This window comes from Ursus maritimus, unplaced genomic scaffold (assembly GCF_017311325.1).
Source record: "Ursus maritimus isolate PB19 unplaced genomic scaffold, ASM1731132v1 scaffold_27, whole genome shotgun sequence".
NCBI lineage: Eukaryota > Metazoa > Chordata > Mammalia > Carnivora > Ursidae > Ursus > Ursus maritimus.
The window spans coordinates 24,522,369-24,546,216 of NW_024425230.1; the positions used below are offsets into that span (position 1 = coordinate 24,522,369).

At 54.4% G+C, this 23,848-nt stretch overlaps 1 protein-coding gene across 2 annotated transcripts in view; it reads right to left on the reverse strand.

Annotated features, from left to right (window-relative positions):
• LOC121105533 (pro-interleukin-16-like) overlaps nt 1–13,887 on the reverse strand; it is a 31,323-nt gene extending 17,436 nt beyond the window's left edge. For both annotated transcript variants that reach the window (XR_005838102.1, XM_040642883.1), the window contains exon 1: nt 13,418–13,887. Coding sequence is in view for 1 of the 2 variants with exons in the window: in XM_040642883.1 (XP_040498817.1) it covers nt 13,418–13,457 (40 nt within the window). In the remaining variant the exon portion in view is untranslated. The remainder of the gene's footprint in view (nt 1–13,417) is intronic.
• Nucleotides 13,888–23,848: the final 9,961 nt, after the last annotated feature.

Below are 23,848 nucleotides of genomic sequence, written 5' to 3' on the forward strand. Positions count from 1 at the left end.
ACATCACCTCTGTCCCTGACACAAAACCTGGCTCTCAGAAGCAGGAACTACTGCGACTCAGTGCCTCTCAAGTTCTGCTCCCCAAGCCAGTGGCATCAGCACCAGCAGCTAGAAATGCAGATTCTCAGGCGGGGCCCGAGTCCCCGTGAATCGGAGACTGGCACTGTGCTTCGGCCAAGCCCAGCAGGGGATGCAAGCTTGCGAGCCCAGGACATAACGTGCACAGAGCGTGTGGACTGCCACAGCACGAAGGGACAAAAGGCGCGTCTGTGTCTGCTAGCGGGATGATTGCCTTGTGACCGGGGCGCTTTCCCCCCACGTGTCCCCTTGCAGGGCACAGTCTAAGGGTGGCATTCAGCCCATCTGCCCCCTAAAGAGCCTCCCCGCCGCGTGTCCTCAGCACAGCCTCTGTGAGCTGCTTGCCTGCGCCAGGCCGGGACGTCTGGGCGGCCCTCTGTTCTAAGAGAGGAATGTACTCCGGTCGCCCCCGGCAACTGTTTTGGGGCTTCCTGGGGGCTTTAATGAGGGTGTAGGTGTGTCTCGTGGGAAGCCCTTGGAATTCCACGCGGGGCTGCGGAGGTCCAGCCTCTGCCAAGGCAGCCAGGCCCACGGTCGCAGGGAGGCACATTGGAGACAGAGCTGTCTTTGTTGGTGGGTGTGGGGGACTGTTGCACATTGCAGGGCTGAGTCCAGAAGGCAGCAGAGAAGGAACTTCTCAAGGGCAGGGGTGGAGGCCTCGGTCAGTGATATCTTCACATGCAGACTCTCGCCATTCCCTGGGCTCAGTGCAGTTGGGGCTCCGGCCCAGGCACCAGCTCCTAGGGCTGTCTCGCTCTGGCAGAAGGGCTGGGACTGATGCAGTACCCCAGGCCTCTGGAGACGAGCCTCACCCTTCCCAGACTCCACCTCCTCCCTCCTACACCAAGCCTAAGCCCCCCACCCCTGGGCCCTGTTACCCGTGCCTGAATCCAGTTCCCTCCTTGTCCTACTCTCAGATGACCTGTCTTGCTTAACCATCAGAAGGGGAACTCATTAACCCAGTTCCCTCCTTGTCCTACTATCAGATGACCTGCCTTGCCTAACCATCAGAAGGGGAACTCATTAATCCAGTTCCCTCCTTGTCCTACTATCAGATGACCTGCCTTGCTTAACCATCAGAAGGGGAACTCATTAATCCAGTCCCTCCTTGTCCTACTATCAGATGACCTGTCTTGCTTAACCATCAGAAGGGGAACTCATTAATCCAGTTCCCTCCTTGTCCTACTATCAGATGACCTGTCTTGCTTAACCATCAGAAGGGGAACTCATTAATCCAGTTCCCTCCTTGTCCTACTATCAGATGACCTGTCTTGCTTAACCATCAGAAGGGGAACTCATTAATCCAGTTCCCTCCTTGTCCTACTATCAGATGACCTGTCTTGCTTAACCATCAGAAGGGGAACTCATTAATCCAGTTCCCTCCTTGTCCTACTATCAGATGACCTGTCTTGCTTAACCATCAGAAGGGGAACTCATTAATCCAGTTCCCTCCTTGTCCTACTATCAGATGACCTGTCTTGCTTAACCATCAGAAGGGGAACTCATTAATCCAGTTCCCTCCTTGTCCTACTATCAGATGACCTGTCTTGCTTAACCATCAGAAGGGGAACTCATTAATCCAGTTCCCTCCTTGTCCTACTATCAGATGACCTGTCTTGCTTAACCATCAGAAGGGGAACTCATTAATCCAGTTCCCTCCTTGTCCTACTATCAGATGACCTGTCTTGCTTAACCATCAGAAGGGGAACTCATTAATCCAGTTCCCTCCTTGTCCTACTATCAGATGACCTGTCTTGCTTAACCATCAGAAGGGGAACTCATTAATCCAGTTCCCTCCTTGTCCTACTATCAGATGACCTGTCTTGCTTAACCATCAGAAGGGGAACTCATTAATCCAGTTCCCTCCTTGTCCTACTATCAGATGACCTGTCTTGCTTAACCATCAGAAGGGGAACTCATTAATCCAGTTCCCTCCTTGTCCTACTATCAGATGACCTGTCTTGCTTAACCATCAGAAGGGGAACTCATTAATCCAGTTCCCTCCTTGTCCTACTATCAGATGACCTGTCTTGCTTAACCATCAGAAGGGGAACTCATTAATCCAGTTCCCTCCTTGTCCTACTATCAGATGACCTGTCTTGCTTAACCATCAGAAGGGGAACTCATTAATCCAGTTCCCTCCTTGTCCTACTATCAGATGACCTGTCTTGCTTAACCATCAGAAGGGGAACTCATTAATCCAGTTCCCTCCTTGTCCTACTATCAGATGACCTGTCTTGCTTAACCATCAGAAGGGGAACTCATTAATCCAGTTCCCTCCTTGTCCTACTATCAGATGACCTGTCTTGCTTAACCATCAGAAGGGGAACTCATTAATCCAGTTCCCTCCTTGTCCTACTATCAGATGACCTGTCTTGCTTAACCATCAGAAGGGGAACTCATTAATCCAGTTCCCTCCTTGTCCTACTATCAGATGACCTGTCTTGCTTAACCATCAGAAGGGGAACTCATTAATCCAGTTCCCTCCTTGTCCTACTATCAGATGACCTGTCTTGCTTAACCATCAGAAGGGGAACTCATTAATCCAGTTCCCTCCTTGTCCTACTATCAGATGACCTGTCTTGCTTAACCATCAGAAGGGGAACTCATTAATCCAGTTCCCTCCTTGTCCTACTATCAGATGACCTGTCTTGCTTAACCATCAGAAGGGGAACTCATTAATCCAGTTCCCTCCTTGTCCTACTATCAGATGACCTGTCTTGCTTAACCATCAGAAGGGGAACTCATTAATCCAGTTCCCTCCTTGTCCTACTATCAGATGACCTGTCTTGCTTAACCATCAGAAGGGGAACTCATTAATCCAGTTCCCTCCTTGTCCTACTATCAGATGACCTGTCTTGCTTAACCATCAGAAGGGGAACTCATTAATCCAGTTCCCTCCTTGTCCTACTATCAGATGACCTGTCTTGCTTAACCATCAGAAGGGGAACTCATTAATCCAGTTCCCTCCTTGTCCTACTATCAGATGACCTGTCTTGCTTAACCATCAGAAGGGGAACTCATTAATCCAGTTCCCTCCTTGTCCTACTATCAGATGACCTGTCTTGCTTAACCATCAGAAGGGGAACTCATTAATCCAGTTCCCTCCTTGTCCTACTATCAGATGACCTGTCTTGCTTAACCATCAGAAGGGGAACTCATTAATCCAGTTCCCTCCTTGTCCTACTATCAGATGACCTGTCTTGCTTAACCATCAGAAGGGGAACTCATTAATCCAGTTCCCTCCTTGTCCTACTATCAGATGACCTGTCTTGCTTAACCATCAGAAGGGGAACTCATTAATCCAGTTCCCTCCTTGTCCTACTATCAGATGACCTGTCTTGCTTAACCATCAGAAGGGGAACTCATTAATCCAGTTCCCTCCTTGTCCTACTATCAGATGACCTGTCTTGCTTAACCATCAGAAGGGGAACTCATTAATCCAGTTCCCTCCTTGTCCTACTATCAGATGACCTGTCTTGCTTAACCATCAGAAGGGGAACTCATTAATCCAGTTCCCTCCTTGTCCTACTATCAGATGACCTGTCTTGCTTAACCATCAGAAGGGGAACTCATTAATCCAGTTCCCTCCTTGTCCTACTATCAGATGACCTGTCTTGCTTAACCATCAGAAGGGGAACTCATTAATCCAGTTCCCTCCTTGTCCTACTCTCAGATGACCTGTCTTGCTTAACCATCAGAAGGTGAACTCATTCCAAAGTATGGATGAGATTCTGCCCAGACCGTTACGGACAGAGAGTGGTTTGCACCTCAGGGTGGAAACTATCGCATCCGTGCCCTCCAGGACCTACTCCAGAAAAAGGACAGACTTCCCACAGCCGCCTAACACCCCACAGGCCAGCTCACAGTGCACCAGCAGAAGGGGGGGGAGAAGCTGGCGGAAGAGCTGGGGCAGCTGGTGTCTTGCCGCGCGCAGCCGAGGTCTTACCACGGGATCTTGGTCATGTCTCGGCTTTCGCTCGCTCATCGGCCAAATGGGATCAAAGACTCCGAGCACAGTGCTCCTGAGGGAAGGGCCCGTAGAAGAGGAAGCACCCCCAACGACACTGCACACATACGCCTTCCGTCTGCGTTTAATCTTCCCTTAGCATGAAAACGAGGTTCACCTCCACGTGCTCGCCTCTGCATCCTGGCACTCGCACACACGCACACGCTTGCACTCGCACACGCGCACACGTGTCTCCGTGGCACGAAGGCTGGCACACGTCTGCAGACCGCTGTCCGTGCCTTAGCCGCTGAGGAGCGCTCTTTCTTTCGACCCTGCCCTCAGCCCCACGGGGCAGGTTCAGTTTCTATACCCATTTCACAGATGCGGCGACCAGAACACGGGGACGGGCAGCTTGCCTTCCTGGGGCGCACAGCTGCTGGCGGCGGACCGGCATCTGAACCCCCATCCGTGGGCCTCGCACCCTTCAGATGCATCCACACTGCCCGTGGGGTCTGGGAAGACGCAGACATTCCGGGGTGGCGGGGTGGGCGGGGGGAGCCGCGCACCTGTTGTCCTTCCAGCCTGTGGAGCCCAGAAACCTTACCAAGCAATTCCGATGCCTGCTGAAGTCTCGCCGCCGACGCCCCGAACCCTAACGCACAGAGTAGGTCGGCATCGTGGCTGAGGCGCCCAGACCGCTCTGCATGTCGGCTCAGGAGTAGCGCCCCGGGGCCAGAGGCCTTTTGCCCCGGAGAGGGGGCATCTTCTGGGATTACACCAAGAGTTCTATTTATGCGGTGAGGTTTGATGTATTTCTCGTTAACTCTATGTCCACAGTTTCTTCTGATGCTTCCCCCCTTTTTTTACTTGTAAAAGTAATACACGTTTGCTATCGCAAGTCAAAATTTCAGAAGGCGAAACGAAAAGTGCGTCCTTTTTAAAATACCACGACGGGGTTCACGTGTGCTGGTCCAAGAGCAGCCGAATCCAGAGTTCCGCGCTTGGAGTCACAGCAGAGGCAGGACCGTGGCTTCGGCACCGGCCCCTCCGCAAGCTCTGGCTGGTCCCGTGCCCTTTCCGAGCCTCCCTGTTCTCTTCTGCATAATGGGAACAGCCATCCAGCAGCCTGACAGAGCTCCTGCGAGGTCCAAGCAAGGAGTCAACTAGGATTCTTTAAAAACCCTGAGGAACTCCTCACACTGCGAACTTGAGGTCGTGAGGACTGGACCAGAGGCCTTGCTTGCTGTGACAATTGTAGCTGACTTCTGCAGAGACCGTGTTGTGCTCCCTCCGGCCTTCTCTTCTCTCACTTGTCCGTGCTGGATGAGGCCCAGCACGTCGCTAATATGCCGTGTGATTAGGTCCGGCGGTTGCGGGCCGTCCCCGGGCCAACACCCCCCAAACCCACGTCTCCAGCCTTGGACCTGCTTCTGAGTTGGAAACTCTTTTTTCCTGCCACCTGCTCAGTGTCTCCACCTGGGGACTGACCAGGGCTCCCCAAAAGTCACGCCGCGAGCAGCACTCTTGATGTGCCCCACTTCCCAGCTCTTCCTCCCAGGCTCCACGTCTGGGGACTTGTCACCGTCATGCATTCATTTGCCAAAGTCCAAGAATTCGGGGCCAGGAGTGGAGAACGGGGGCCCTGAAGCTGGGATTCCTGCCCCGGCCAGAGGCAGAATCACAGGCAGGGAAGAAGGCACCTCCCTGGGGACTGGCCGCCTCCTCTGTAGGATGGTCCCCACTCTCGCACCTCTCTGACAGCATTGCGGGAGGACTAAAGCTGTCAGGAATGAGCCCTCTGAGAGCCAGCGCTGGCTCGAATTAATCCTCATTCCTCCCTCTCTGACGTCCACGATCCACCAGATTTATTGGCCATTCCTGTTGGCTCTCCCCGCAGGAGACACCCCTAATGTATCCCCTTCCCCTCATCTCCGCTGCTGGGGGGCCTGAGTCCACTGCCCTGCGGCCCACCTGTCAGCCGGGCTCCGCGCTCCGGCTTGGGCCTCCACGTTCATGTCTACACCATGACCAGTCCTGGTTTCTAAAAACGTGACATAGATCGTGACACTCACCTGCAGAAAACCTGCGAAGGACTTTGCATTACTTTTCAAATTAAAAAAAAAAATTAAAGCTTTCCTCTTCAAGCAGTTTTCAGTTAATAGAAGAAGGGCACACACGTGCAGAGAGGTCCACACACTCCATGCACAGCTGATACCGTGTGCTACTGTGGCACGCCGTCACCACGGAGGAGTCAGTACTGAGACCCTGGTTTGGCCGAAATCCCATAGCTTACACTGGGCTCACTCTCTGTACCGTATGGTTCTGGGGATTTGGCAGGTGGGTAATGTCACAGCACCATCGGGAAAAGTGTACCACAGCCCTAAAGATGCCCTGGGCTCCATGTATTCATCCAAGACTTTGCATTGCTTTTTCCCAATCGCATTCCAATGGCTGAGCATGTCCCACAAGAGTTACGTGACCTCGCCCCTGTTCGTCTTCCCTTTCCTGAGCACACCGAGCCCACGTCACCCTAACGCATTGTCCAAACGGCTCCCTTCTGAGAAGGCTCTGCTTCCAGATCTTCATACAGCAGGCTCCTTCCTGCCTTGATATCCTAAATGTGGCCTTTCCTGTCCACTCCATCTACAGTAGCCCCCAGGCACTCCCTGGTACGCCTCCTTTTTCTTTCTTCATAGAACCTGTCACCATCTGAAGGTGCTGTTAGCCTGTTTCGGTACTTTGTGCATCAGCTGTCCGTCCCCCCCAGAGAGTTAGCACCCCCCACAGAAATCGTCAGCCTTGTTCACTGCAGGGTCCCCAGCTCGAGGACGTGCCAGGCCCATAAGGACGCAATAAACATGGACTGAAAGAATCAAACCGCAGCTGAACGAATAAATACGTGACTAATGCCATGTAACGAGCTTCTACGTTTGCACTTTAGAGCCTCCAAAGAGCTCTTACAGATATTTCCTTAACCAAGTGAATCTGATTAGGCACAGATTTAAACAGAACTAAAGAAACGTGGCCACACTCTCTGTCCTAGTTCCTTGGAGGGCGCGATTAAGAAATAGTGGGAAGAGAGTTTATTTCTAAGAGCTCTGATAACCCAGAGGATTGGACACACGGAGTCATGTGGTTTCATCCGTGGAATGAAAGGAACGTGCATAGAGATACGGCCGTGACTGATGGATGCCCTCTGTGCGCACACCCGCTGTGGCCAGACGCCAGGCCAAGCGCTGTCAACACAGCGTCTAGCTCCACGGTGAACCCGTGGGGAGAGTGCCCTTGCTTATCCCTATTTTCCTGCCGGGCCAGGGAGAGAGAGGAAGGGCAGTGGTAAAGCGACTTTCCCAAAGCTCAGAGCCAGGATTTGAACCCAGGGTTATCTGACAACAGAGTTCAGGCAGCCCTTGTCCATGAACACAAACTGAGCAGAGCAATCTGGAAATCTCCAGCCAAACCAGTCAGCCTAGCACGGGGCGGGCTTGGAAAGGGTTAAATGCCACAGCAGGAGGGAGTGGTCCTGGCTGGCAGGTGCCTTTTCAAGGCCAAGATTAAGACTGTTGGCACAGCACACCTCCCCTCCACCTGGCCCCCAGAAAAGGCCAGGTATTAATGAACAACACGTGGGGGGGGGGGCAACTGTTTCCGCTCAGTGGGGCTTTGGCAGGACCCGTGTGTCCACTCGTTCGCATTGGGGTGTCGAGTCCCTGCCTTCTCGGTCTCTGACAGGACGCCAGAGGCCCCCCAGTCAGAGTGCCTGTCTGCCGCTCCCCCCCGCCCCCCGTGGAGCAAGGCGGCTGGACCTCATGCTCCTCTTCCAGCCCACACAATTATCTGAAGAGCGCGGCTTCCTGCCTTGCATCAGAAAGCAACATTTGTAAAGATGAAGAAATCCCTACTTTCTTTTCTTAATTTGTTATTGTCATGACATGACTGACTCAATAAGCAAAAATTTAAAATTCCTGCCCAAGGTCACGGGCTGGTCTCCCCCGCGCCTGATGTTCCTCCAGATGGTCCTGCTTTCCTCCCACCTCCGCACCTTGGCACGCACACCCCACGCTGCCATGTCTGATGCCCAGACCCCTGTCTCCTGGCCAACTCTGGGAGAGTTTTCCAGGTTTGGGTCAGAGCCACCTCCTCCAGGAAGTCCTCCTTGACAGCCCTCCCAACTCGCTGAAACAGGAGCTGCCCTCCTGTGCTCCTGAAAGCACTCCACTCTGACGGGCTCACGCATGTCCTGTTAGTAACCGTGAGCTCCTCCGTGCTAGGGATGGCGTCCCACGCCTCTCTGTAGCCCTTACAGTCCCCCAAACAAAGTGTGGGCTGAACAGCTGTGAGAGGAGAGGAGGGGCGGGAAAGAGGAGGAACAGGCTGGGAGACAGAGGGAGAGAGGGATCTCTGTGGTCAGACGCACAAACGCAGAGAGAATACAGACAGAGACAGAGGAACGGCCGCAGCTGCAGGACCAGCTACTCTCAGGCACGCTGCAGCCTTGGGAGGCAGAGCATGCACTGAAAGAGCACTGGTCCAGGAGTCCAGGCTGCTGGTTCTCATCCCCAGGCTGCTGCTCACCCCGTGTCACCTGGGATGAGCCACTCCCCCTTCGGAGCTGCAGGTTTCCCCCTTGTGAAAGGCGTTCTTGTGAGACCTCTATAAAAATGCTCTCACCGCTGGACGCACGTGGCGGTGGGGCAAATACCAGCGCTGCCTTCCCCCCACCCCGTTCCACCCGCAGTGGCCCCAGCGCCATCGGGACGGGAAGGACCGAAGGGCCGGGGCAGGAGCCAGGAGGCCTGTCTTCAGACCCTCTCCGTTTCCGCCTTAGACCATCTTAGCAAGTCGGACAGTTGAGGGCACATCCACCCTGTGATGCCTGCAACCCACCTCGGCTGCTCGGTGCTCATCTCCCCGGTGAGAGGTGCGCGCACTCCGCCGGTTCCTGGGCCAGCCTGCTCGGCTGCGGGCAGTACAAAGGCAGCCCTTGCAGGAACAGCTTGGCACCCATCACCCTCCCTGGGGACCACGGAGGCCCCACATGAGCCCCTAGGACCCACCTATGTATACTGAGCCTTGACAGAGTTCTCCCCACCAGCCAAGGGCCCAGCTCCCGTGACAGGGCCCCAGCTCCCTCTGTTCTGTCCTGGCCCGGTACCAAGCCCACCATCAGAACCCAGAGCCTCAACCCTAACCTTACGCCAGAGCCACCCTGCTCCAGCACCAGGATCTGGGTTCCCTTTGCCCAGAGTAACCTGCTGCCGGGTGGGGCTCCCTTTGAGCAGCGCCCCAGCCAAAGTCGGCACGGCGCTCATCAGGAGGCCAGCCCGGCAGAGCGGGGGCCCTTACAGCCCAGGGTTCTGCCCCCACGGCCGAGGCAGGACAAAGCAGGTACTGTGTGTTATTAAACTACATGTTTAAATTTAGTGACACATAATATATTATTAGTAAAATCTAAACGCAACTGACAAGGGGCTTGGGAGAGCTTTCTGGGGGCAACGTTCACATGGTGCCGAGACTTGGTCTTACACATTTTGCAAAATTAATTGAATGGCACACCTCAGCTGTGCACATCTCAGCATATGTACATTTTACCTAAAAGAAGAACAAGGAGCAAGTACCAAACTCAGATTCATTACATACATGCTGAAGTGCTTAGAGGTGGAGGGTAGGGATGCCTAAAACTTATCTGGAAATGTATTCCAAAAATAAGGTGGAGGCATGGTTGGACAGACGGATGGCAGGATGGACGGACACGCGGTAAGACAAGCAAGAGTATAAAGTTGCTTGCAGAATTTAAATAGTGGGGTATGCTCACTGACGACAATTCTTCCCAGTTTTCTGTATGTTTGAACACTTTTTTATCATAATAGTTTGGAAGAAATACAGTTGAGAACAAGCCAGAGAATGCACAATCTGGGGAATGGCTCAATCAACTGTAGCAGAAGCACCTGGTGTGGGTTTCTGGGGCCGTACAGGTGGGGGTTCCGCTAACTCTGTAGGAACTGACACGGTCACGTGGAATGAGTGACGTGCGCACGTGAGGGTCACCGCTGATGCCACTCAGCCACGGGACCCACAGCATGCTAACAACACAGGCGCTAGAAGGGCACGGACCTGCCTGGGTGCGACTCTCTCCAGCCGCCCACCTCTGGGATAAACTCCCTGTGCCTCATTTCTGTTCACCTGTAAAGACAACCGCGTTTGCCTCCCAGGGTCGCAGGGAAGGTCAGAGGCGTCGGTGCCTGGTGCTGAATGCTGCCCAGGAGGGAGACAGGCTGGTGTCACAGAGACACTTCCCAGCTGCTCCCCTTGGCCGGCCACCAGGTGTGGGAGACACAGGCGACTGGCTCACGCTCACAGAGGAGGGTCTTGAGGCCTCACCCAACCAGCAAAAGCTTGTATTTCCTGAGCTCACAAGTCACCGTGATTATTTTTCTTTTTTAAAGATTTTATTTATTTATTGGTCAGAGACAGAGCGCAAGCAGGGGGAGTGGCAGGCAGAAGGAGAAGTCCCGATGCGGGACTTGATCCCAGGACCCCACGATCACGACCTGAGCTCAGGGCAGACACTTCACTGCCTGAGCCCCCCCAGGCGTCCCCATGATTATTTTTCTCAAATGCTACAAATAAACAGATGGCTGGAAGTGCACTGAAATGCTCACAGTGATCACAAGCTGCTAAGATCTGAGACCGTTCTCTTTTCTCATCCCTGTCCTATGAGGTTCTGTTCCCTTCACCTAGAGCTTGCGTCTCCCCTCCTGCCCCCACCTGATTCCCGCACACCCTTCAGAAAACGGCTCAGACAGCACCACCTCAGGGGAGCCCCCCTGACCCACCAGACCAGGTCAGTTCCCCATCAGAGCACCCTAATACACCCAACCCTCCTTGTCCATACATTTACACGCGTGTGTGATCGTCTGTCTCACGAGTCCCACTTGATCCCCGGAACCCAGCCTGGTGCCTGCAGCCTAGAATGTTCTAAGCAAATGGTTGAAAATGAGTTCCAAGTGTTTGAGAAAGTGACTTCATTCTTTGCAGATTGAAAAGTAAATAGAAAATGGGTGGTGGGGCGGGGTTGAGGGGTGGGCAATAGACCCAGGACATGCGCATTCACCCTGGGCAACACTACGCAGCTCCTAACTACCAGAGAAGTAGGGTCGTGCGTCATGCGGTTCGACTTCTTCCCTGGGCTCGGGCCCCACTCCATACGCTCCAGCCCTATGCAGTGCCTCCCTCTGCAAGTCCTTCCCTGCCAACGGCTGGCCCTGGGCAGTCACGAGGGTCCCCAGGTATCATGGTTCCATTTCCAGCAGGAGGAATGGAGACACCTGCGGAGGACATCACATGACCTATCGCTGGGGATACAAGCGACCGCTATGTCACATGCTCAGAATGCGCACCTGCGAGATGGCAGCCCTGGAGGTCTTCTTAGAGGCCAACTCGACTCCAGCAGCCTTGTGTCCCCCTTCTAGACAGGGACAGAGCCCCCAGGATGGAAGGGGTTTTTCCGGGTCTAGTCATAGTGTAAGGATTTAACTGGACAGGTGTTTGTGCACTTAATCCCCGGTTACCCTACAGCCGAACTCAGAGAAAAAGGGACTAACTCATCACTATTAAGTGATGTTGTAGGGTGTCCCCAAGATTGTCTCCCACACCTAGGACCCAGGCCCTCCTTCCCACAGCTGATGAAGGACCGCTTGTTGCAGTCCTAGCTGAGTCTCTTTCCAAGAACTACCCTCTGCTGAAGAGAACTGCCTTGCACAAGGCTGGGCCCCAGACCTAGGGCAGCCCACAGGCAGCAACGGGTCATTCCAGGGGTGCAAAACCCGAGCGATCACCTGGGTCACAGCTGAATCCTGTGCAGCTTCTCCTCCTGGGAGAGGGAGACACAGGTGTGTCCCTGAGGCCTCTCTCCAATGACCTTCTTACACAAATCTCAGTCTCAGTCTTACAGGAAACCCAACCAGACATGGAGAGACAGCCAGGGACAGGAAGTGGCAAGGCCTCCCCAGAAATACAATGGTTTCACCAAATATTGAGCACCTACTGAATACCAGATCAAGCCCAGCCCTTGAAGACTTCCCAGTAAACACATCCACATGGTCTATGGCCAAAGGGAGGCCCTCTGAAGGCCAGGCCCCCTTGCTGCAAGAGAGGGGGTGCACGGCCCCCCGCCATGGAGCGCTCCCTTTATCCCCAAGCCCCGCGTGCTCTGTGAGGGCTGCTGGGTCTCAACAGGGGAGCAGCCTGCTAAGGGCGCTGCCGCCTTCCGTGTGTCACACATACGATGCCCGGGCCATCTACACGTGTTATCCTTGACGGCTTCTGCGGTCCCGTGAGGTAGGAACCCGTGATGCCCGTTCTGCAGAGGAGGAAACTGAGCCACGGAGACGTTGAATACCTTCCCCCAAATCAAGTAGCCTGTTCGTCTCAGCGCCAAGACTGTACCCTGGGTGGCTGGAGCCCACACCCAGTTCTTGGCCCCTACGTCCTGCTGCCTTCCTTCAGACCTCAGAGATGCTTTGATGGAGCCTAAGCAATGGCCCCCGGGCTCTAGCCCTATCTTCCCTATCTCCCTGGAGCTGGAACAGTCAGAGTGTGCCTTTGACTTGTCTCGTTCCCCTTTCTAAAGAAAACCATGTGTTTACTCTCTTATGCCAAAGTTACAACAGAGCTGAAGTTTTGCCAGTGTTGACTTTAAAAGTTGGGCAGAGGGGTTAAAATCCTTCTCCCTGGTGCCTGTTTGTTCCCAGAAGGAAAGGAAGTCGTTAAAGAAACGAACTCAGACCTACTGGGCGATACCTGCAGAAAGGCAGGGAGTCCGGCCAGTGGACTCAGGCCCCTCCCAGCCTCCCCTCTCCCCTCCCTGTGCCCAGCTCTGCGAGGCTCAGAGGGTCCCCTGCTCTGTTCTGCCTGTTCTCCGGGAGACGCTGAGCAGCTCCCTCTTCTGTTCTGTTTCCTGCTGGGACCCGAGCTCAGCGGGTGGGGACCCTGACAGCTACGCATTTAGATACGCCGGCCCCTGAGAGCTGCGGGCAACATCACAGAAGAAGCAAGGGCTCGTAGAAGCCAAGGGCGCCAACCAGGGCTCACTCTCACCCCCTCAGGGGACCTGGGATCCCCTCACCCCTCACCTTCCTGCCAAGCAGCCTAGTGAGCACACAGCCAGCTCCGCAAGGACAAGGCGGACAGACAGGGATGTGTCCTGCACCACAGGCATGCACACACACACACACACACACTCTCTCTCTCTCTCTCTCTCTCTCTCTCTCTCTCTACGTACAGTATAACCCAAATCACGCTTTTCCATACCCCTCCCAGAGGATGTCGAGAAGAGGCAAACCCTCCATCCCAGCTCCCCGGGAAGCCCTGAGAAGCAGCTGCACTTACCATTCTCCCTCCGAGGGAAGATTCTCTTCTGCAAACTCATGCCGCGGGGCTTTGAGGATGGGGCTGAGCCTCGAAAAGCCCCTCGGAGCCCCGGCCGGATCAAGAAGTCCCGGGAATCACCGGCAGCTCCTGGGCGGGGAATATTTGAGTAGGAGTTAAAACTACGAAGCAGCTCCTCGTTAGAACGGCTTCCCCCGGCAGGGAGGGAGGAAAAAATCCCTTTCCCTCTGCCAGCAAATCTTTAAAGTCTCACAACGGTTGCTTCCAACCCCTGCCCTTCTTGCAAAGCAAATGCGCATGGAGGCAATGTTATTTCACTGAATCAAGCCCTCAGATCATAAGCCTTTTCCTGTACCACAAACAGAAATGTAAAACCTCAAACTTTCCTTTGGACTCAGACTCTGTTGGGAGAGGACTGAACACAACCCTCTCTGAGGTCGAATGTATGGAAAATGTGCTAAACTGTTTAGACCAGCCCCAGCCCTAGGCTCGGCTCCCCACCTCCCAGCATTTTTTTTTTTAATGAGTTCTGGTGTGTTTATGTAATTGCAAGGGACAAACACAACACCTAAAATCTCTGCCCAGTGTTGAAGTGATTCATTTTCTCCTTCACACACACCACACACAAACACAGCGCCTGTTTAATACAAGTGAAGACGCCTTTCATAAAATCTGCTAAGGGCTCGGGCAGAGCGGCTGGCTGTGAATGCAGCTGTGTCCCCAGAAGGGCAGCTGGGCTCCGGGAAGGTGGAGGCTGACTTTAATCAGGGCAAACAGAAGGCGCTCTGACTCCCGCCCGCGTCGGGACAAGCAGGGATAAAAGAAAAGTGGGTGCGAGCCTTGGCCAGCCGGGCTATAAAATGTATTCTGCCGACTCTACCCAATTTCCCCTGTTTGCCTTCTCATACCAGGAGGATTTATTTTTAGACTTGGACAAGATGTACTATTATTTTAAGTGACCAACTTGATTGCTGGGTTATATAAATCCTTGGATTCCCCACCAAAAAGACCAAAAGAATATACAATAATTGGCGCAGAGTCAGAGCTGGAAACCAGGGAAGGATGTCAGCGTTTTGGGGGACACAGCCATGAACGGTCGGACTGAAAGGAAAGGCTGCTCCATCTGATAGAAAGAAAGCCCCACCGGAAGCAAGTGGCACAGACCCTGGTCCAGTTCTGGGGCTACCTGTCACCTGCCAAGAGCCCCCGGGCTTCCCAGGTTGGGTCCCAGCCATGGCCACCACCGGCCCCTTGACCAATGTCAGTGCCGTCACCACTCAGGACCTTGGAGAGTCAAAGGCTCCCGAATTTCCACCACTTCGCTCAAACCACCTCCGGTCACTATGGTCCCTCGACCAACACACACGCCCCACATACATCTCAAATGATAGTTTCTCAGGCCAGGGCCTCAGGTTACCAGAAAAACCTCTGCTATCAGCACCTGGGGTGGGAACAGCTCCCTGACAGTCATCCCCATCCTGGGGTGAGGGTTGGGACCCAGAGCGGGCACTTCCCCGCTGCCTGCCCTACCTTGCTCTGAAGAACCAAGCGACCGCCCAGGCCCTGAAGCTGCAGGACACCGCAGCTCAGCCGCCGACACCCTGGGGGCCAAACCCGGCCTTGCGTCCTAGTGGGACCCCACCGTAGCACCAAAGAGAGACGGGACTACATAAGCAGGGAATGCTTTGCAGAAATTAAAATGACGCACTAAAGCAAGATTTATTGTCGTAGAAAGAGGTCTGCGCTATATTGCTAAGTGAAAAAAAATAGGATGCAAATTGCAGAGTGGTCGGTGTGACCTACAGACATGAAAGAAGATTAAATTTGGGGAAGTAAGATTATGGGTGTTTTCCTCTGTGAACACCCCCATACCCATGATGATACCCCCACAATTCGGGAAGCCACAATAGCTTCCCGTTCATACCATCTAGAGGATGGCAGGAAAAAAATTTGATTAAAAAAAATTTTTTTTTAAGTTAAGTCATTGGCTTCAGAATTCCTAAGTAGATTTTGTCAAGTCAATAGCGAGAACTATAGTTTTGAAAGTCATGGCTTTTGATTGTATGCATTAAGCCTTTGACAGAGGAATTTTTATTTGCTGTGGTTGGCAGAATCTTGGCCCCTGCAGAAAAGTCCTAGTCCTGTACTAGGAATCTTTGAATGTTATAGTACATGGGGGGGAGGGGGGTTAAGGCTGCAGATGGAACCGAGTTTGCTAATCAGCTGACTTGAAGATAAAGGGGTTATCCTGGATTACCCAGGTGGGCCCCAGGTAATCACAAGGGTCTTTAAAAGTGGGAGAAGGAGGCGGAAGAGGGGGTCAGAGTTGGAGAAGCTACAATGCCGGCTTTGATGCTGGAGGATGGGGCCACGAGCCACGGATGCAGGTGACCTCTAGAAGCTGGAGGAGGAAGGAAACGGATTCTCCCTTCGAGGCTCCAGAAAGAAATGCAGCCCTGCCAACACCTTGGCTTTGGCCCGGTGAGACCCTTCCCCACTTCCGACCTCAAGAATGACAAGATAATGACTTCATAGTTTTTTAAGCCACAGCTTTTGTGGTGATTTCTTATAGCAGCAATAGGAAACTAATATGTTTGAGTTTGTTTTTATTTTGTTTGTTTGACACCAAAAGCTTGCCTTTGACTGCAAACAGCAAAGTTTGGAGGATTCAAAACACAACATTTATCCCATGTGAAGAACAGTTGTCTTCTGGGGGCGCCTGGGTGGCTCAGCCGTTAAGCATCTGCCTTCAGCTCAGGTCATGATCCCAAGGTCCTGGGATCCAATCCCGCATCGGGATCCCTGCTCAGTGGACAGTCTGCTTCTCTCGCTCTCTCTCCCTCTGCCCATCCCCTCCACTTGTGCTTTCTCTCTCTTTCTCAAATAAATAAATAAAATTAAAAAAAAAAAGGAACAGTTGTCTTCTTATCCAAAAGGAGATGAAATTCTGCCCAAGTAGGGGGATCATGGGGTTCAAAGCAAGATGCAAGGACAGCACACACTGGGGACAAGAAAGAACACACTTCCCGCCTGAAATGCCTTCCCGGGGGGAAACATCGTCCTATGGAGGGAGTGTGGCTGAAGGTTGCTTGTGCCTCGAGCGGGTACCCGGAATCACCTGACCCTGCCAGCTCCTAGGGAGCTCCTGACAGGTGGATATAGAGGGAGGAGAGGGCCCTGGGTGGATGTGAGGACCAGATGCCGGGGCACCCAGCTGGGTGGGGGTGCAGCCTCCAGGACAAGGGAGACGCTGGCGAGCTCCATGCACACTGAAAGTTGGGAGAGGTGCCCATGGGTGGCTTACACCCTCCCCAGCGTTATGGTGTTACTCGGCAACCAGGCAGGGGAACCCTGAATGGACTGAGTAGGTAGGTGCCCAGAGGGGACTGAGCAAAATCAGGAGTAAATCAGGAATGACTAAATTCACTTTGCATTAGCAGAATTAGTATTCCATTGTCCGCAGAAGTGAGTTTCAAGTGAGTTCAGTGACAGAAAAATAAGGAAGGCTGCATGTTTATACATGATTTTTTTCCTGTAAGTAGCCTATTGGCTACATGCCAAGATGGGAACAGAAGTTATCTCTAGCCCGTGAGATGAGAGCACTTTTTATTTCTTTTGCTCTGTTATTTCCTACTTTTGTTTTTTTCCCCAAAAAAGAGCAAGTGTATTTCTTAGCAAAAAAAGGGGGCACTATACAATAGGGAGCCGTAGTGCGTGGGAGCCAGAGCTCAGCAGAGACACAGACTGTGTCCATCACGAGTAAGAGGGCTTTGTGTCGTTCTCTGATGTATCCTGAGTGCCCAGAACAGTGCCCGGCACGGAGCAGATGCTCCAGAAACATTTGCAGAATGGTTTCCTCAACCAGTTTGCATCCACACGCCTCAAAGCAGCCCTCATGCTTGGTTCTCCGCACTGATGACCGTTCTCATCTCAGTCTGTGTCCCCAGGGCTCCAGTGGAAAGCTCGAGAGGCTGGCGCCCAGAGGGTAACATTTCCAAAGTGTGCAGCAGGGGAGAAGCTGAGGGCTTTGCTGTCGGCCCCTGGCTTGAGGTTCCCCTGCCCCTGGCCCCCGTGTCTGCCCCCGGCCCCCGTGTCTGCCCCCCATCAGCTCCACTGGGAAGCCCCCAAGCCACGGGGCTTCCTCACACTACAACTTCCGCTCAGAAGGCCGAGCCAGGTGAATGAGGAGGGCCACGTGGCACAATTTCAGGTATAATCACAGACTGTAAGGGAAGAGCTAGAATGTTGGGGGGAGGGGGTCTCACATCTGGGGGGAGCCTTCTCTCTGTTCTTTCCACGTGGCCTCCTCCCGTAAACTAAGTCGCCTCCTTGGCCCTGATCCCCCCGTGAGGTGACAGAGGGAGTATCATTTAGTCGCACGAGGTCGGGTCTGGGGCCGTAGCACCCTGAACACGCCCGATCTCGTCTGTCACATGAGGTCTGCCGCAAAGAACGGGAGGCCTCGTCTCTTACTAGTTAAACTACCTGATGGGAGATGTGACCTCAGCCACCCACATTCCAACCCACTGTCCTTACGTGGCCTCCGCATCTGCTCCCGCCAGCAGGGCTGGGGTCCTAGGACGGGGACATGTGCGACCTCCCCCAACTCAGCAGGCCCCCCCGGGTGTGCTCACTTCAGAGAAGTGGGTCCCCTTCCTCAGCTGCTGAAGGGGGCCTTCTGCAGTCCTGAGACAGTTCTGCCCAGGCAGCCAGCAGTGGGGGGGGGGCTCGCGCACGCGGCTGGGGGGCCCACGGCGATGTTCACGGCTGTGCACGCAGGGCCAGCCTGGCCTGCCGTGAGCCCTGGGCCCTCCCATGTGTCGCCCTGCTCTGCCAAGCCTGCTTCCCACTTCTGCGGACTGGCCCGTCCCCTCCCTGCTGGACCTGGAACCTGCCCGAAACCCTGCCCTTGACCCTGTCCGTCCCATCTAGTGCTCGGCCTCTGACTTGGACACTGGACCATGCAGCCTGGGCCTTCCTTCCAAACCGCGCGCCACTGCCCCCACCAGGCTCTGGCACACGCACCTGCCAGGGGCGGGCAGCCCCATCCACGTCCTGCTCCTCCGCTCCCTGTGACATGGTTCACTGCCAGTGTTCCCTGGAGCCAGGCCCACAGCCGCCTGGGACCCCTTCCTGCAGTTTCCCTTTACCTGAGCCTCTAAGGCCCCAGCTGACACGGTCAGCTCCCATCTCACGTGTCAGAGAGAGCTGGGCCCCAATGTCACAGACCTCCTAGGCTCAGCTTCCTGGTCCTCCGTCAGGGCCCAGAGCAGCACGTGGCCTGCCCTGTACTCCGAGGAGGTCAGCATGGCCTCCCAGACGGGGCTGCCCCGCTGTCCGGAGGGACATGTGACGGCCTACATGACAGTGACCCCAAGGGAGCCGGGGCTGGCTCAGTGGAAGCCAGCAGACTGCTTCCTAGACTAATGTGTAATTATTAACCTGAATGCCTTCATCCCCGTGGATGGTTAAATGCGCCGAAGAATCAATTTCCTTGGTCAACCAACCCATTCATTTTTAAATGTTCACTGGCTTAAAAATTTACTTTTGTACTCCGAAAATTATAGAGACAGCCTAAGATACCAATTCATGGCGTTTATAATGTCTGGGCATCTATTTTAGGGAGAAGTTGGATCTCCTAAGCCCATTCAAAAAAGGGCAAAACACAGAATGGTAATCCCAAATTTCAAGAAAGAGTCCCGAAATTCTCTCAGTATCCATGGCAACTCAGCACCCACAAGACCTGCTTCACTGTTAACTTCCTGAAGAGACAGTCACTGCCCCTCACCCCCCCACCCTGCAAGACCCCCATCTTACCAATGCGGGAACGAAGCCTTGGAGAGGTGGGCGGAGGGTTTGCTTGGGTCCCAGAAGTAAGAAATGATGGGAGCGACACCTCGGGTGCTCTTCTGTAAAGACCGAGACAGGGCCTATCTGGTGTCGATCAAGAATGAAATGCGTGGGTGACGGCATCAGTGCAGAGGGCCTGCTCCCGGGTCCCCAGCTGGGGAGGCCGGGATTCCTGGAACCCACTCGGAGCCCGAGAGAGCACAGTCACGGAACCGTGGAAGTCAGAGCCGGAAGGGCTCAGGGATGAGCTAACCTCTGTGGTTTGCAAACTTTGACGAGGACAGGGTCCCTTCCTCTCAAACGTCTTCCAGGAAGGTTAACAGATAAAACGGTGATGGGGGAGCGTGAAGTTGCTGTGACCGAAGGCAGGGTGCCGAGTCTATGGCTCTGGCCCGCCTCCTGCTGCATCACCCCTCAGCAGCCCCCGAGCGCAGCTGAGCACATCTGGAAAGCCCCGTCCTAAAGCACCCCTCCCATCCGCACACGGACACCCCGCGGTCTAGAGGGAAGATGACGTGCCCAAAGACGAAACATCGCAGGGACAGGGAGGGTCCCGGAGGCCACCCATTCCGACCACGCCTCTGCCCCAGAGCTCCGCTCGGCCACTGCACAGTCTCCAGTCTGCTGAGCGCGAAGATCAGACAGAGAGAGGCCCGAGGATGCCCTGGTCCGTCTGTTCACGTCTCCTCAAGCACGGACGCGTCCCCGCACATCGCGGAGACGGGCGGAACTTGCTTTACCAACCTTTCACACACCTTGTGCTTTTGCGAGCGCATCCGAAAGTAGCTTACTACATCTTGAATTTTTAATTTATCATGAAATATTTTCTGCAGAACCGAATGTGTAAAGTCCCATTTTATTCTGGAAGGCTTCCATTGTTTTAATGCAAAACTTTGCAGTGTGTAGTGTGTGTTACGTGTGTGTATACACACGTACGTGTAGACATACATACATGTGTGTGTTCACACATGTATACACACACAGACACACACATTCATCGTGTCCTGCGTGTCCCCCAGAGCAACCAGCAGCAAGCGAGGTCACAGGGAAGGTCACAGCACTATCTGGCATCTGGAAGTCAGTGGAAGATGACAAGGACTTCCCGACCAGACCCCGGCTCTGAGCCAGACACCGCGGGCAGCAGCGGCAGGAACTCCTGTGCCCGCCCTCCAGCAGCCCTCTCTCCCGCTCTCCCAGGTCTGACCCGAGCCACCTCCTCGAAGGATACGAGCATCCCCATGGCGGCCAGCACTCAGAAGGCCATCCAGAGGGTCCCCCTGCCTGCCCCTGAGCTCTGCCCCTGGGGTCCCACCTTACTCTTTTTCTCCAACCTCTTCCCAACTCGAGACTGACCACGGAGGGACTGAACTCAGTGGCCCCCAGACCTCTGAGCCCCCTGAATGACAGACACTGCTTGTCTGCTGCACAGATAGCATCTTGCATGATGGTGGGATCGTCTACGCTGGGCCTGGACAGTGCGCGATGGAGAGGTTATACACAAGTGGTTGTGACGAACGATGAGGATGGTGCGGATGGTGGTGGGGACAGTCGTTTAGTGGTGACCATTTGCTCTGTGCTAGGCACTGTACCCATCACTTCCTACACCTCACCTCTCTTAATTAAGACCGGTGTGGTCAGTACCACGTCGCAGAATGCCTCCATCAAAGCTTGCCTATCTCCTCCCACTTGGACAAGAAGGCGGGGGAGGAACAGACAGGTTCCCAGCAGGTGCTGGTGGCCACTGTCCGGCTGGCTGACTGACGGTGGAGTCTCGGCCAGGCCATCTGTTGTAGCACAGGGAACAAGGAGGACAGCGACTTCAGCACCAGCCCACGCAAGGGCACAGGAAACACGGGGGGCCTCGGAGAGTGGGGACAGGTGCAGGAAGGACTTGGGAACCAGGAGCAGCTGCATAGTAAGCCCCGGGGTGTCATGGCTTCACTCTCCTTTGGAGGAGTAGAGAGGTAATGAGCCCACCGTTTGGAGGTTCAGGTGGGTTCTGCTCCCCAAGTCAGCTTGGTTCTGCCCTGAGATATCCTCAGGGGGTCCAGCCAGGGAGAGCTGGGGGAGGCAGAGGCCTGGCGGGCATGCTGAATGGAGGCTGCTGGAGGAGGCCCAGCCAGGAGGACAAAGGACGACTGTGGGAGCCCCACCTCTCCAAGGGGAACTTCTTGGGCTTGCAAGGATGCCGACCTGAAGGAGGCCAAGGTCACCCAGAGCCCGGTCTCCTCTTCAAGGCCATTTGAAGTCCGGAGAGTTGGGGCCAAAGGCCAGAGCTTAGTTCTCCAGGAAGGCCAAAGAGTCAAGTTCAAAGTCCAGGACCCTTCTCCCCAACAGTGTCCCCAACACCTTTGTCTCCTCTTTCTGGCCTTGTCCTTGGTCCCCTGCTGTGGTCGTCCCTCTATCCCTCTGTCTACCTACGTTTCCAGCAGCCCCTCTCTTATACTGGTCTCTGAAAGGCCTGAGCCCACACCCTATGGTCACCAGCCTCCAAGCTGCTGGCTGTTCGCTAGCACCTCGGGACTCCCCACTCACCTGATAGGCAGACAGGACCCAGAGAGGTTGCCACAGCCCTAGAGCATAACAGCTGATGGCGCAGACCTCCCCGAGACCACAGTGGCAAAGGGGTCATGGAGTCAAAGCTCAGATGCCCTCCCTGATGTCCTCATTTCTGAACGCATTGAATTTCTAGTCTATAACCAGAAAGAACAACCTCGTTTCCTGCCAAGATGCATTCAGCATTCGGTAGACAGCAAGTGAATGGCTGCTGGGCTATGACTGCAGGAGCTTTCTAAGGGAGGGTGACCAGGCAGGGAGGTGGCAGAGGGGCTACGCGGCAGTGGAGGGCAGTGTGGGATGACGTCTCTGCCCCCGGGAGATTTGGGAGCACAGAATAGGCCCAGACCCTGCAGAGTCAGGTGGGGGGAGCCGTGGGCTGGTGGGTTGGTTCTGAAGGTCCGGGGAGTGGGAAGGTGGGCCTGTCTGCAGAGGAACCAGTGTGCACCGCGGTGCAGAGACTGGAGACAGGACGCGCTCAGCATCCACGGGTCCGCACATGGAGACAGTTCCTAAGACGCCCCGTGCTTGCTCTCCCGACAGCATTGCTAGGCTCCCCACCACCCAGCCCGGGATCTACGACTATCCCCCACTCCTACTTTTCCTTATTTATACGTTTAGTTCAACTCCTGCCAGTATACATTCCAGACATCTCTCAAGCATGCTGACCTGTCTCTGTTCCCTCTGCCACCTCCTGGCGTAGGCTCTCCTGCCAAGCGTCCAGGGTCCCCCCAGAGCCACTCTGCCTTCCTCTGCATCAGGGCATCCTCCCCCGTAACCACAGAAACCGAACTTTATACCTTGTAGCTAACACTCCTCTGAGCTTCCATACAGACCACTGGATAAAATCCAAACCCATGAGCAAGGGACGTAAGACCTCCACTCTCTGGTCCCTGTGCCCCCCGCAGCCTTGCTAGACACCCCTGCCTCAGACCCCGCCCCCAAACCATACTGCTTCTCACCTCCAGGCTTGTGCCCCCCCTCCCGCCCCCCCACCCCACCCGGTTTACTTAGCTCATCCTTTGATCCACGGCTAGGGCGTCACCTTTCTAAAACCTTCCTTTGAATCCCCCCTACCTCCCCACTCCGCCAACGTGATCCGCGGCCCTTGCTCATGCTCTGTGAGGCCCTCTGTGTATTCCCAACCCCGTGCTTCCAGGTGTCCTATGATCACTCATCGACATATCCATCCGACCCACTGGGTTGTCAGTATGTCGAGGGCAAGAACTGGGTCTTATTCCTCTCTGCGTCCCCTGATCTAAACCAGCAACTGGCAGACCGTGAGAAGCTCAAACTTTTCTGCACTAATTAAATAATGGCCTTGGCAATGGAATGAGGGTGGGGCACTTCCGGTGACTAAAATCGGGAATGCAGGGAGAATGGCTGGAATGGGAGCAGAGGAAGAGTGTGCTTCGGACACGGGGAGTTTGGGACACGGGGAAGTCCAGCGAGGAGGGATGCCTGCTGGGTGCATGAACGTAGGGACGGGAGACCAGGGCTGGGGACAGTCATCTGACCATCATCAGTGTATAGAAAGCAGCCGAAGCCAAGGACTCGGATTGAAAATAACCTAGACCGTACAGAAAGAGAAACGGCAAAGGATGAACCCTCAGGAAATTCCAACGCATAAGGGACGGGCAATGACGAGGTGCTCAGCCCCAAGGCAGGGGTGACACTGAGGAAAGAGATAAAAATTGTTAGAAGTTCCAACACAGAAGCCAAGGGGAAGGGAGGGTCCATTTTGCATTTCATTCAGCCTGCACTGGCTTTGGGACAGAACAAATAAACCCCAGGAGCCCTTTGGCAAACTCGTTTGGCTTCTCGTCTTTCTTGGAGGCCCCCGGAATGAAACAGCTGTCATTTCTAGGGTGCTAAGGAGGAGATCTGGGGGGAAGGCAGATGGACGTGGCTCCAGTGAGGATCTGGTCGCCATTCAACTGATTTCCCAAAGCCAGCGCTCCCTGGTGCAGCCCACAGTCCACTTCCCATAAATCGGAATCCCTGTGTATTTGAACGGAAATAAAA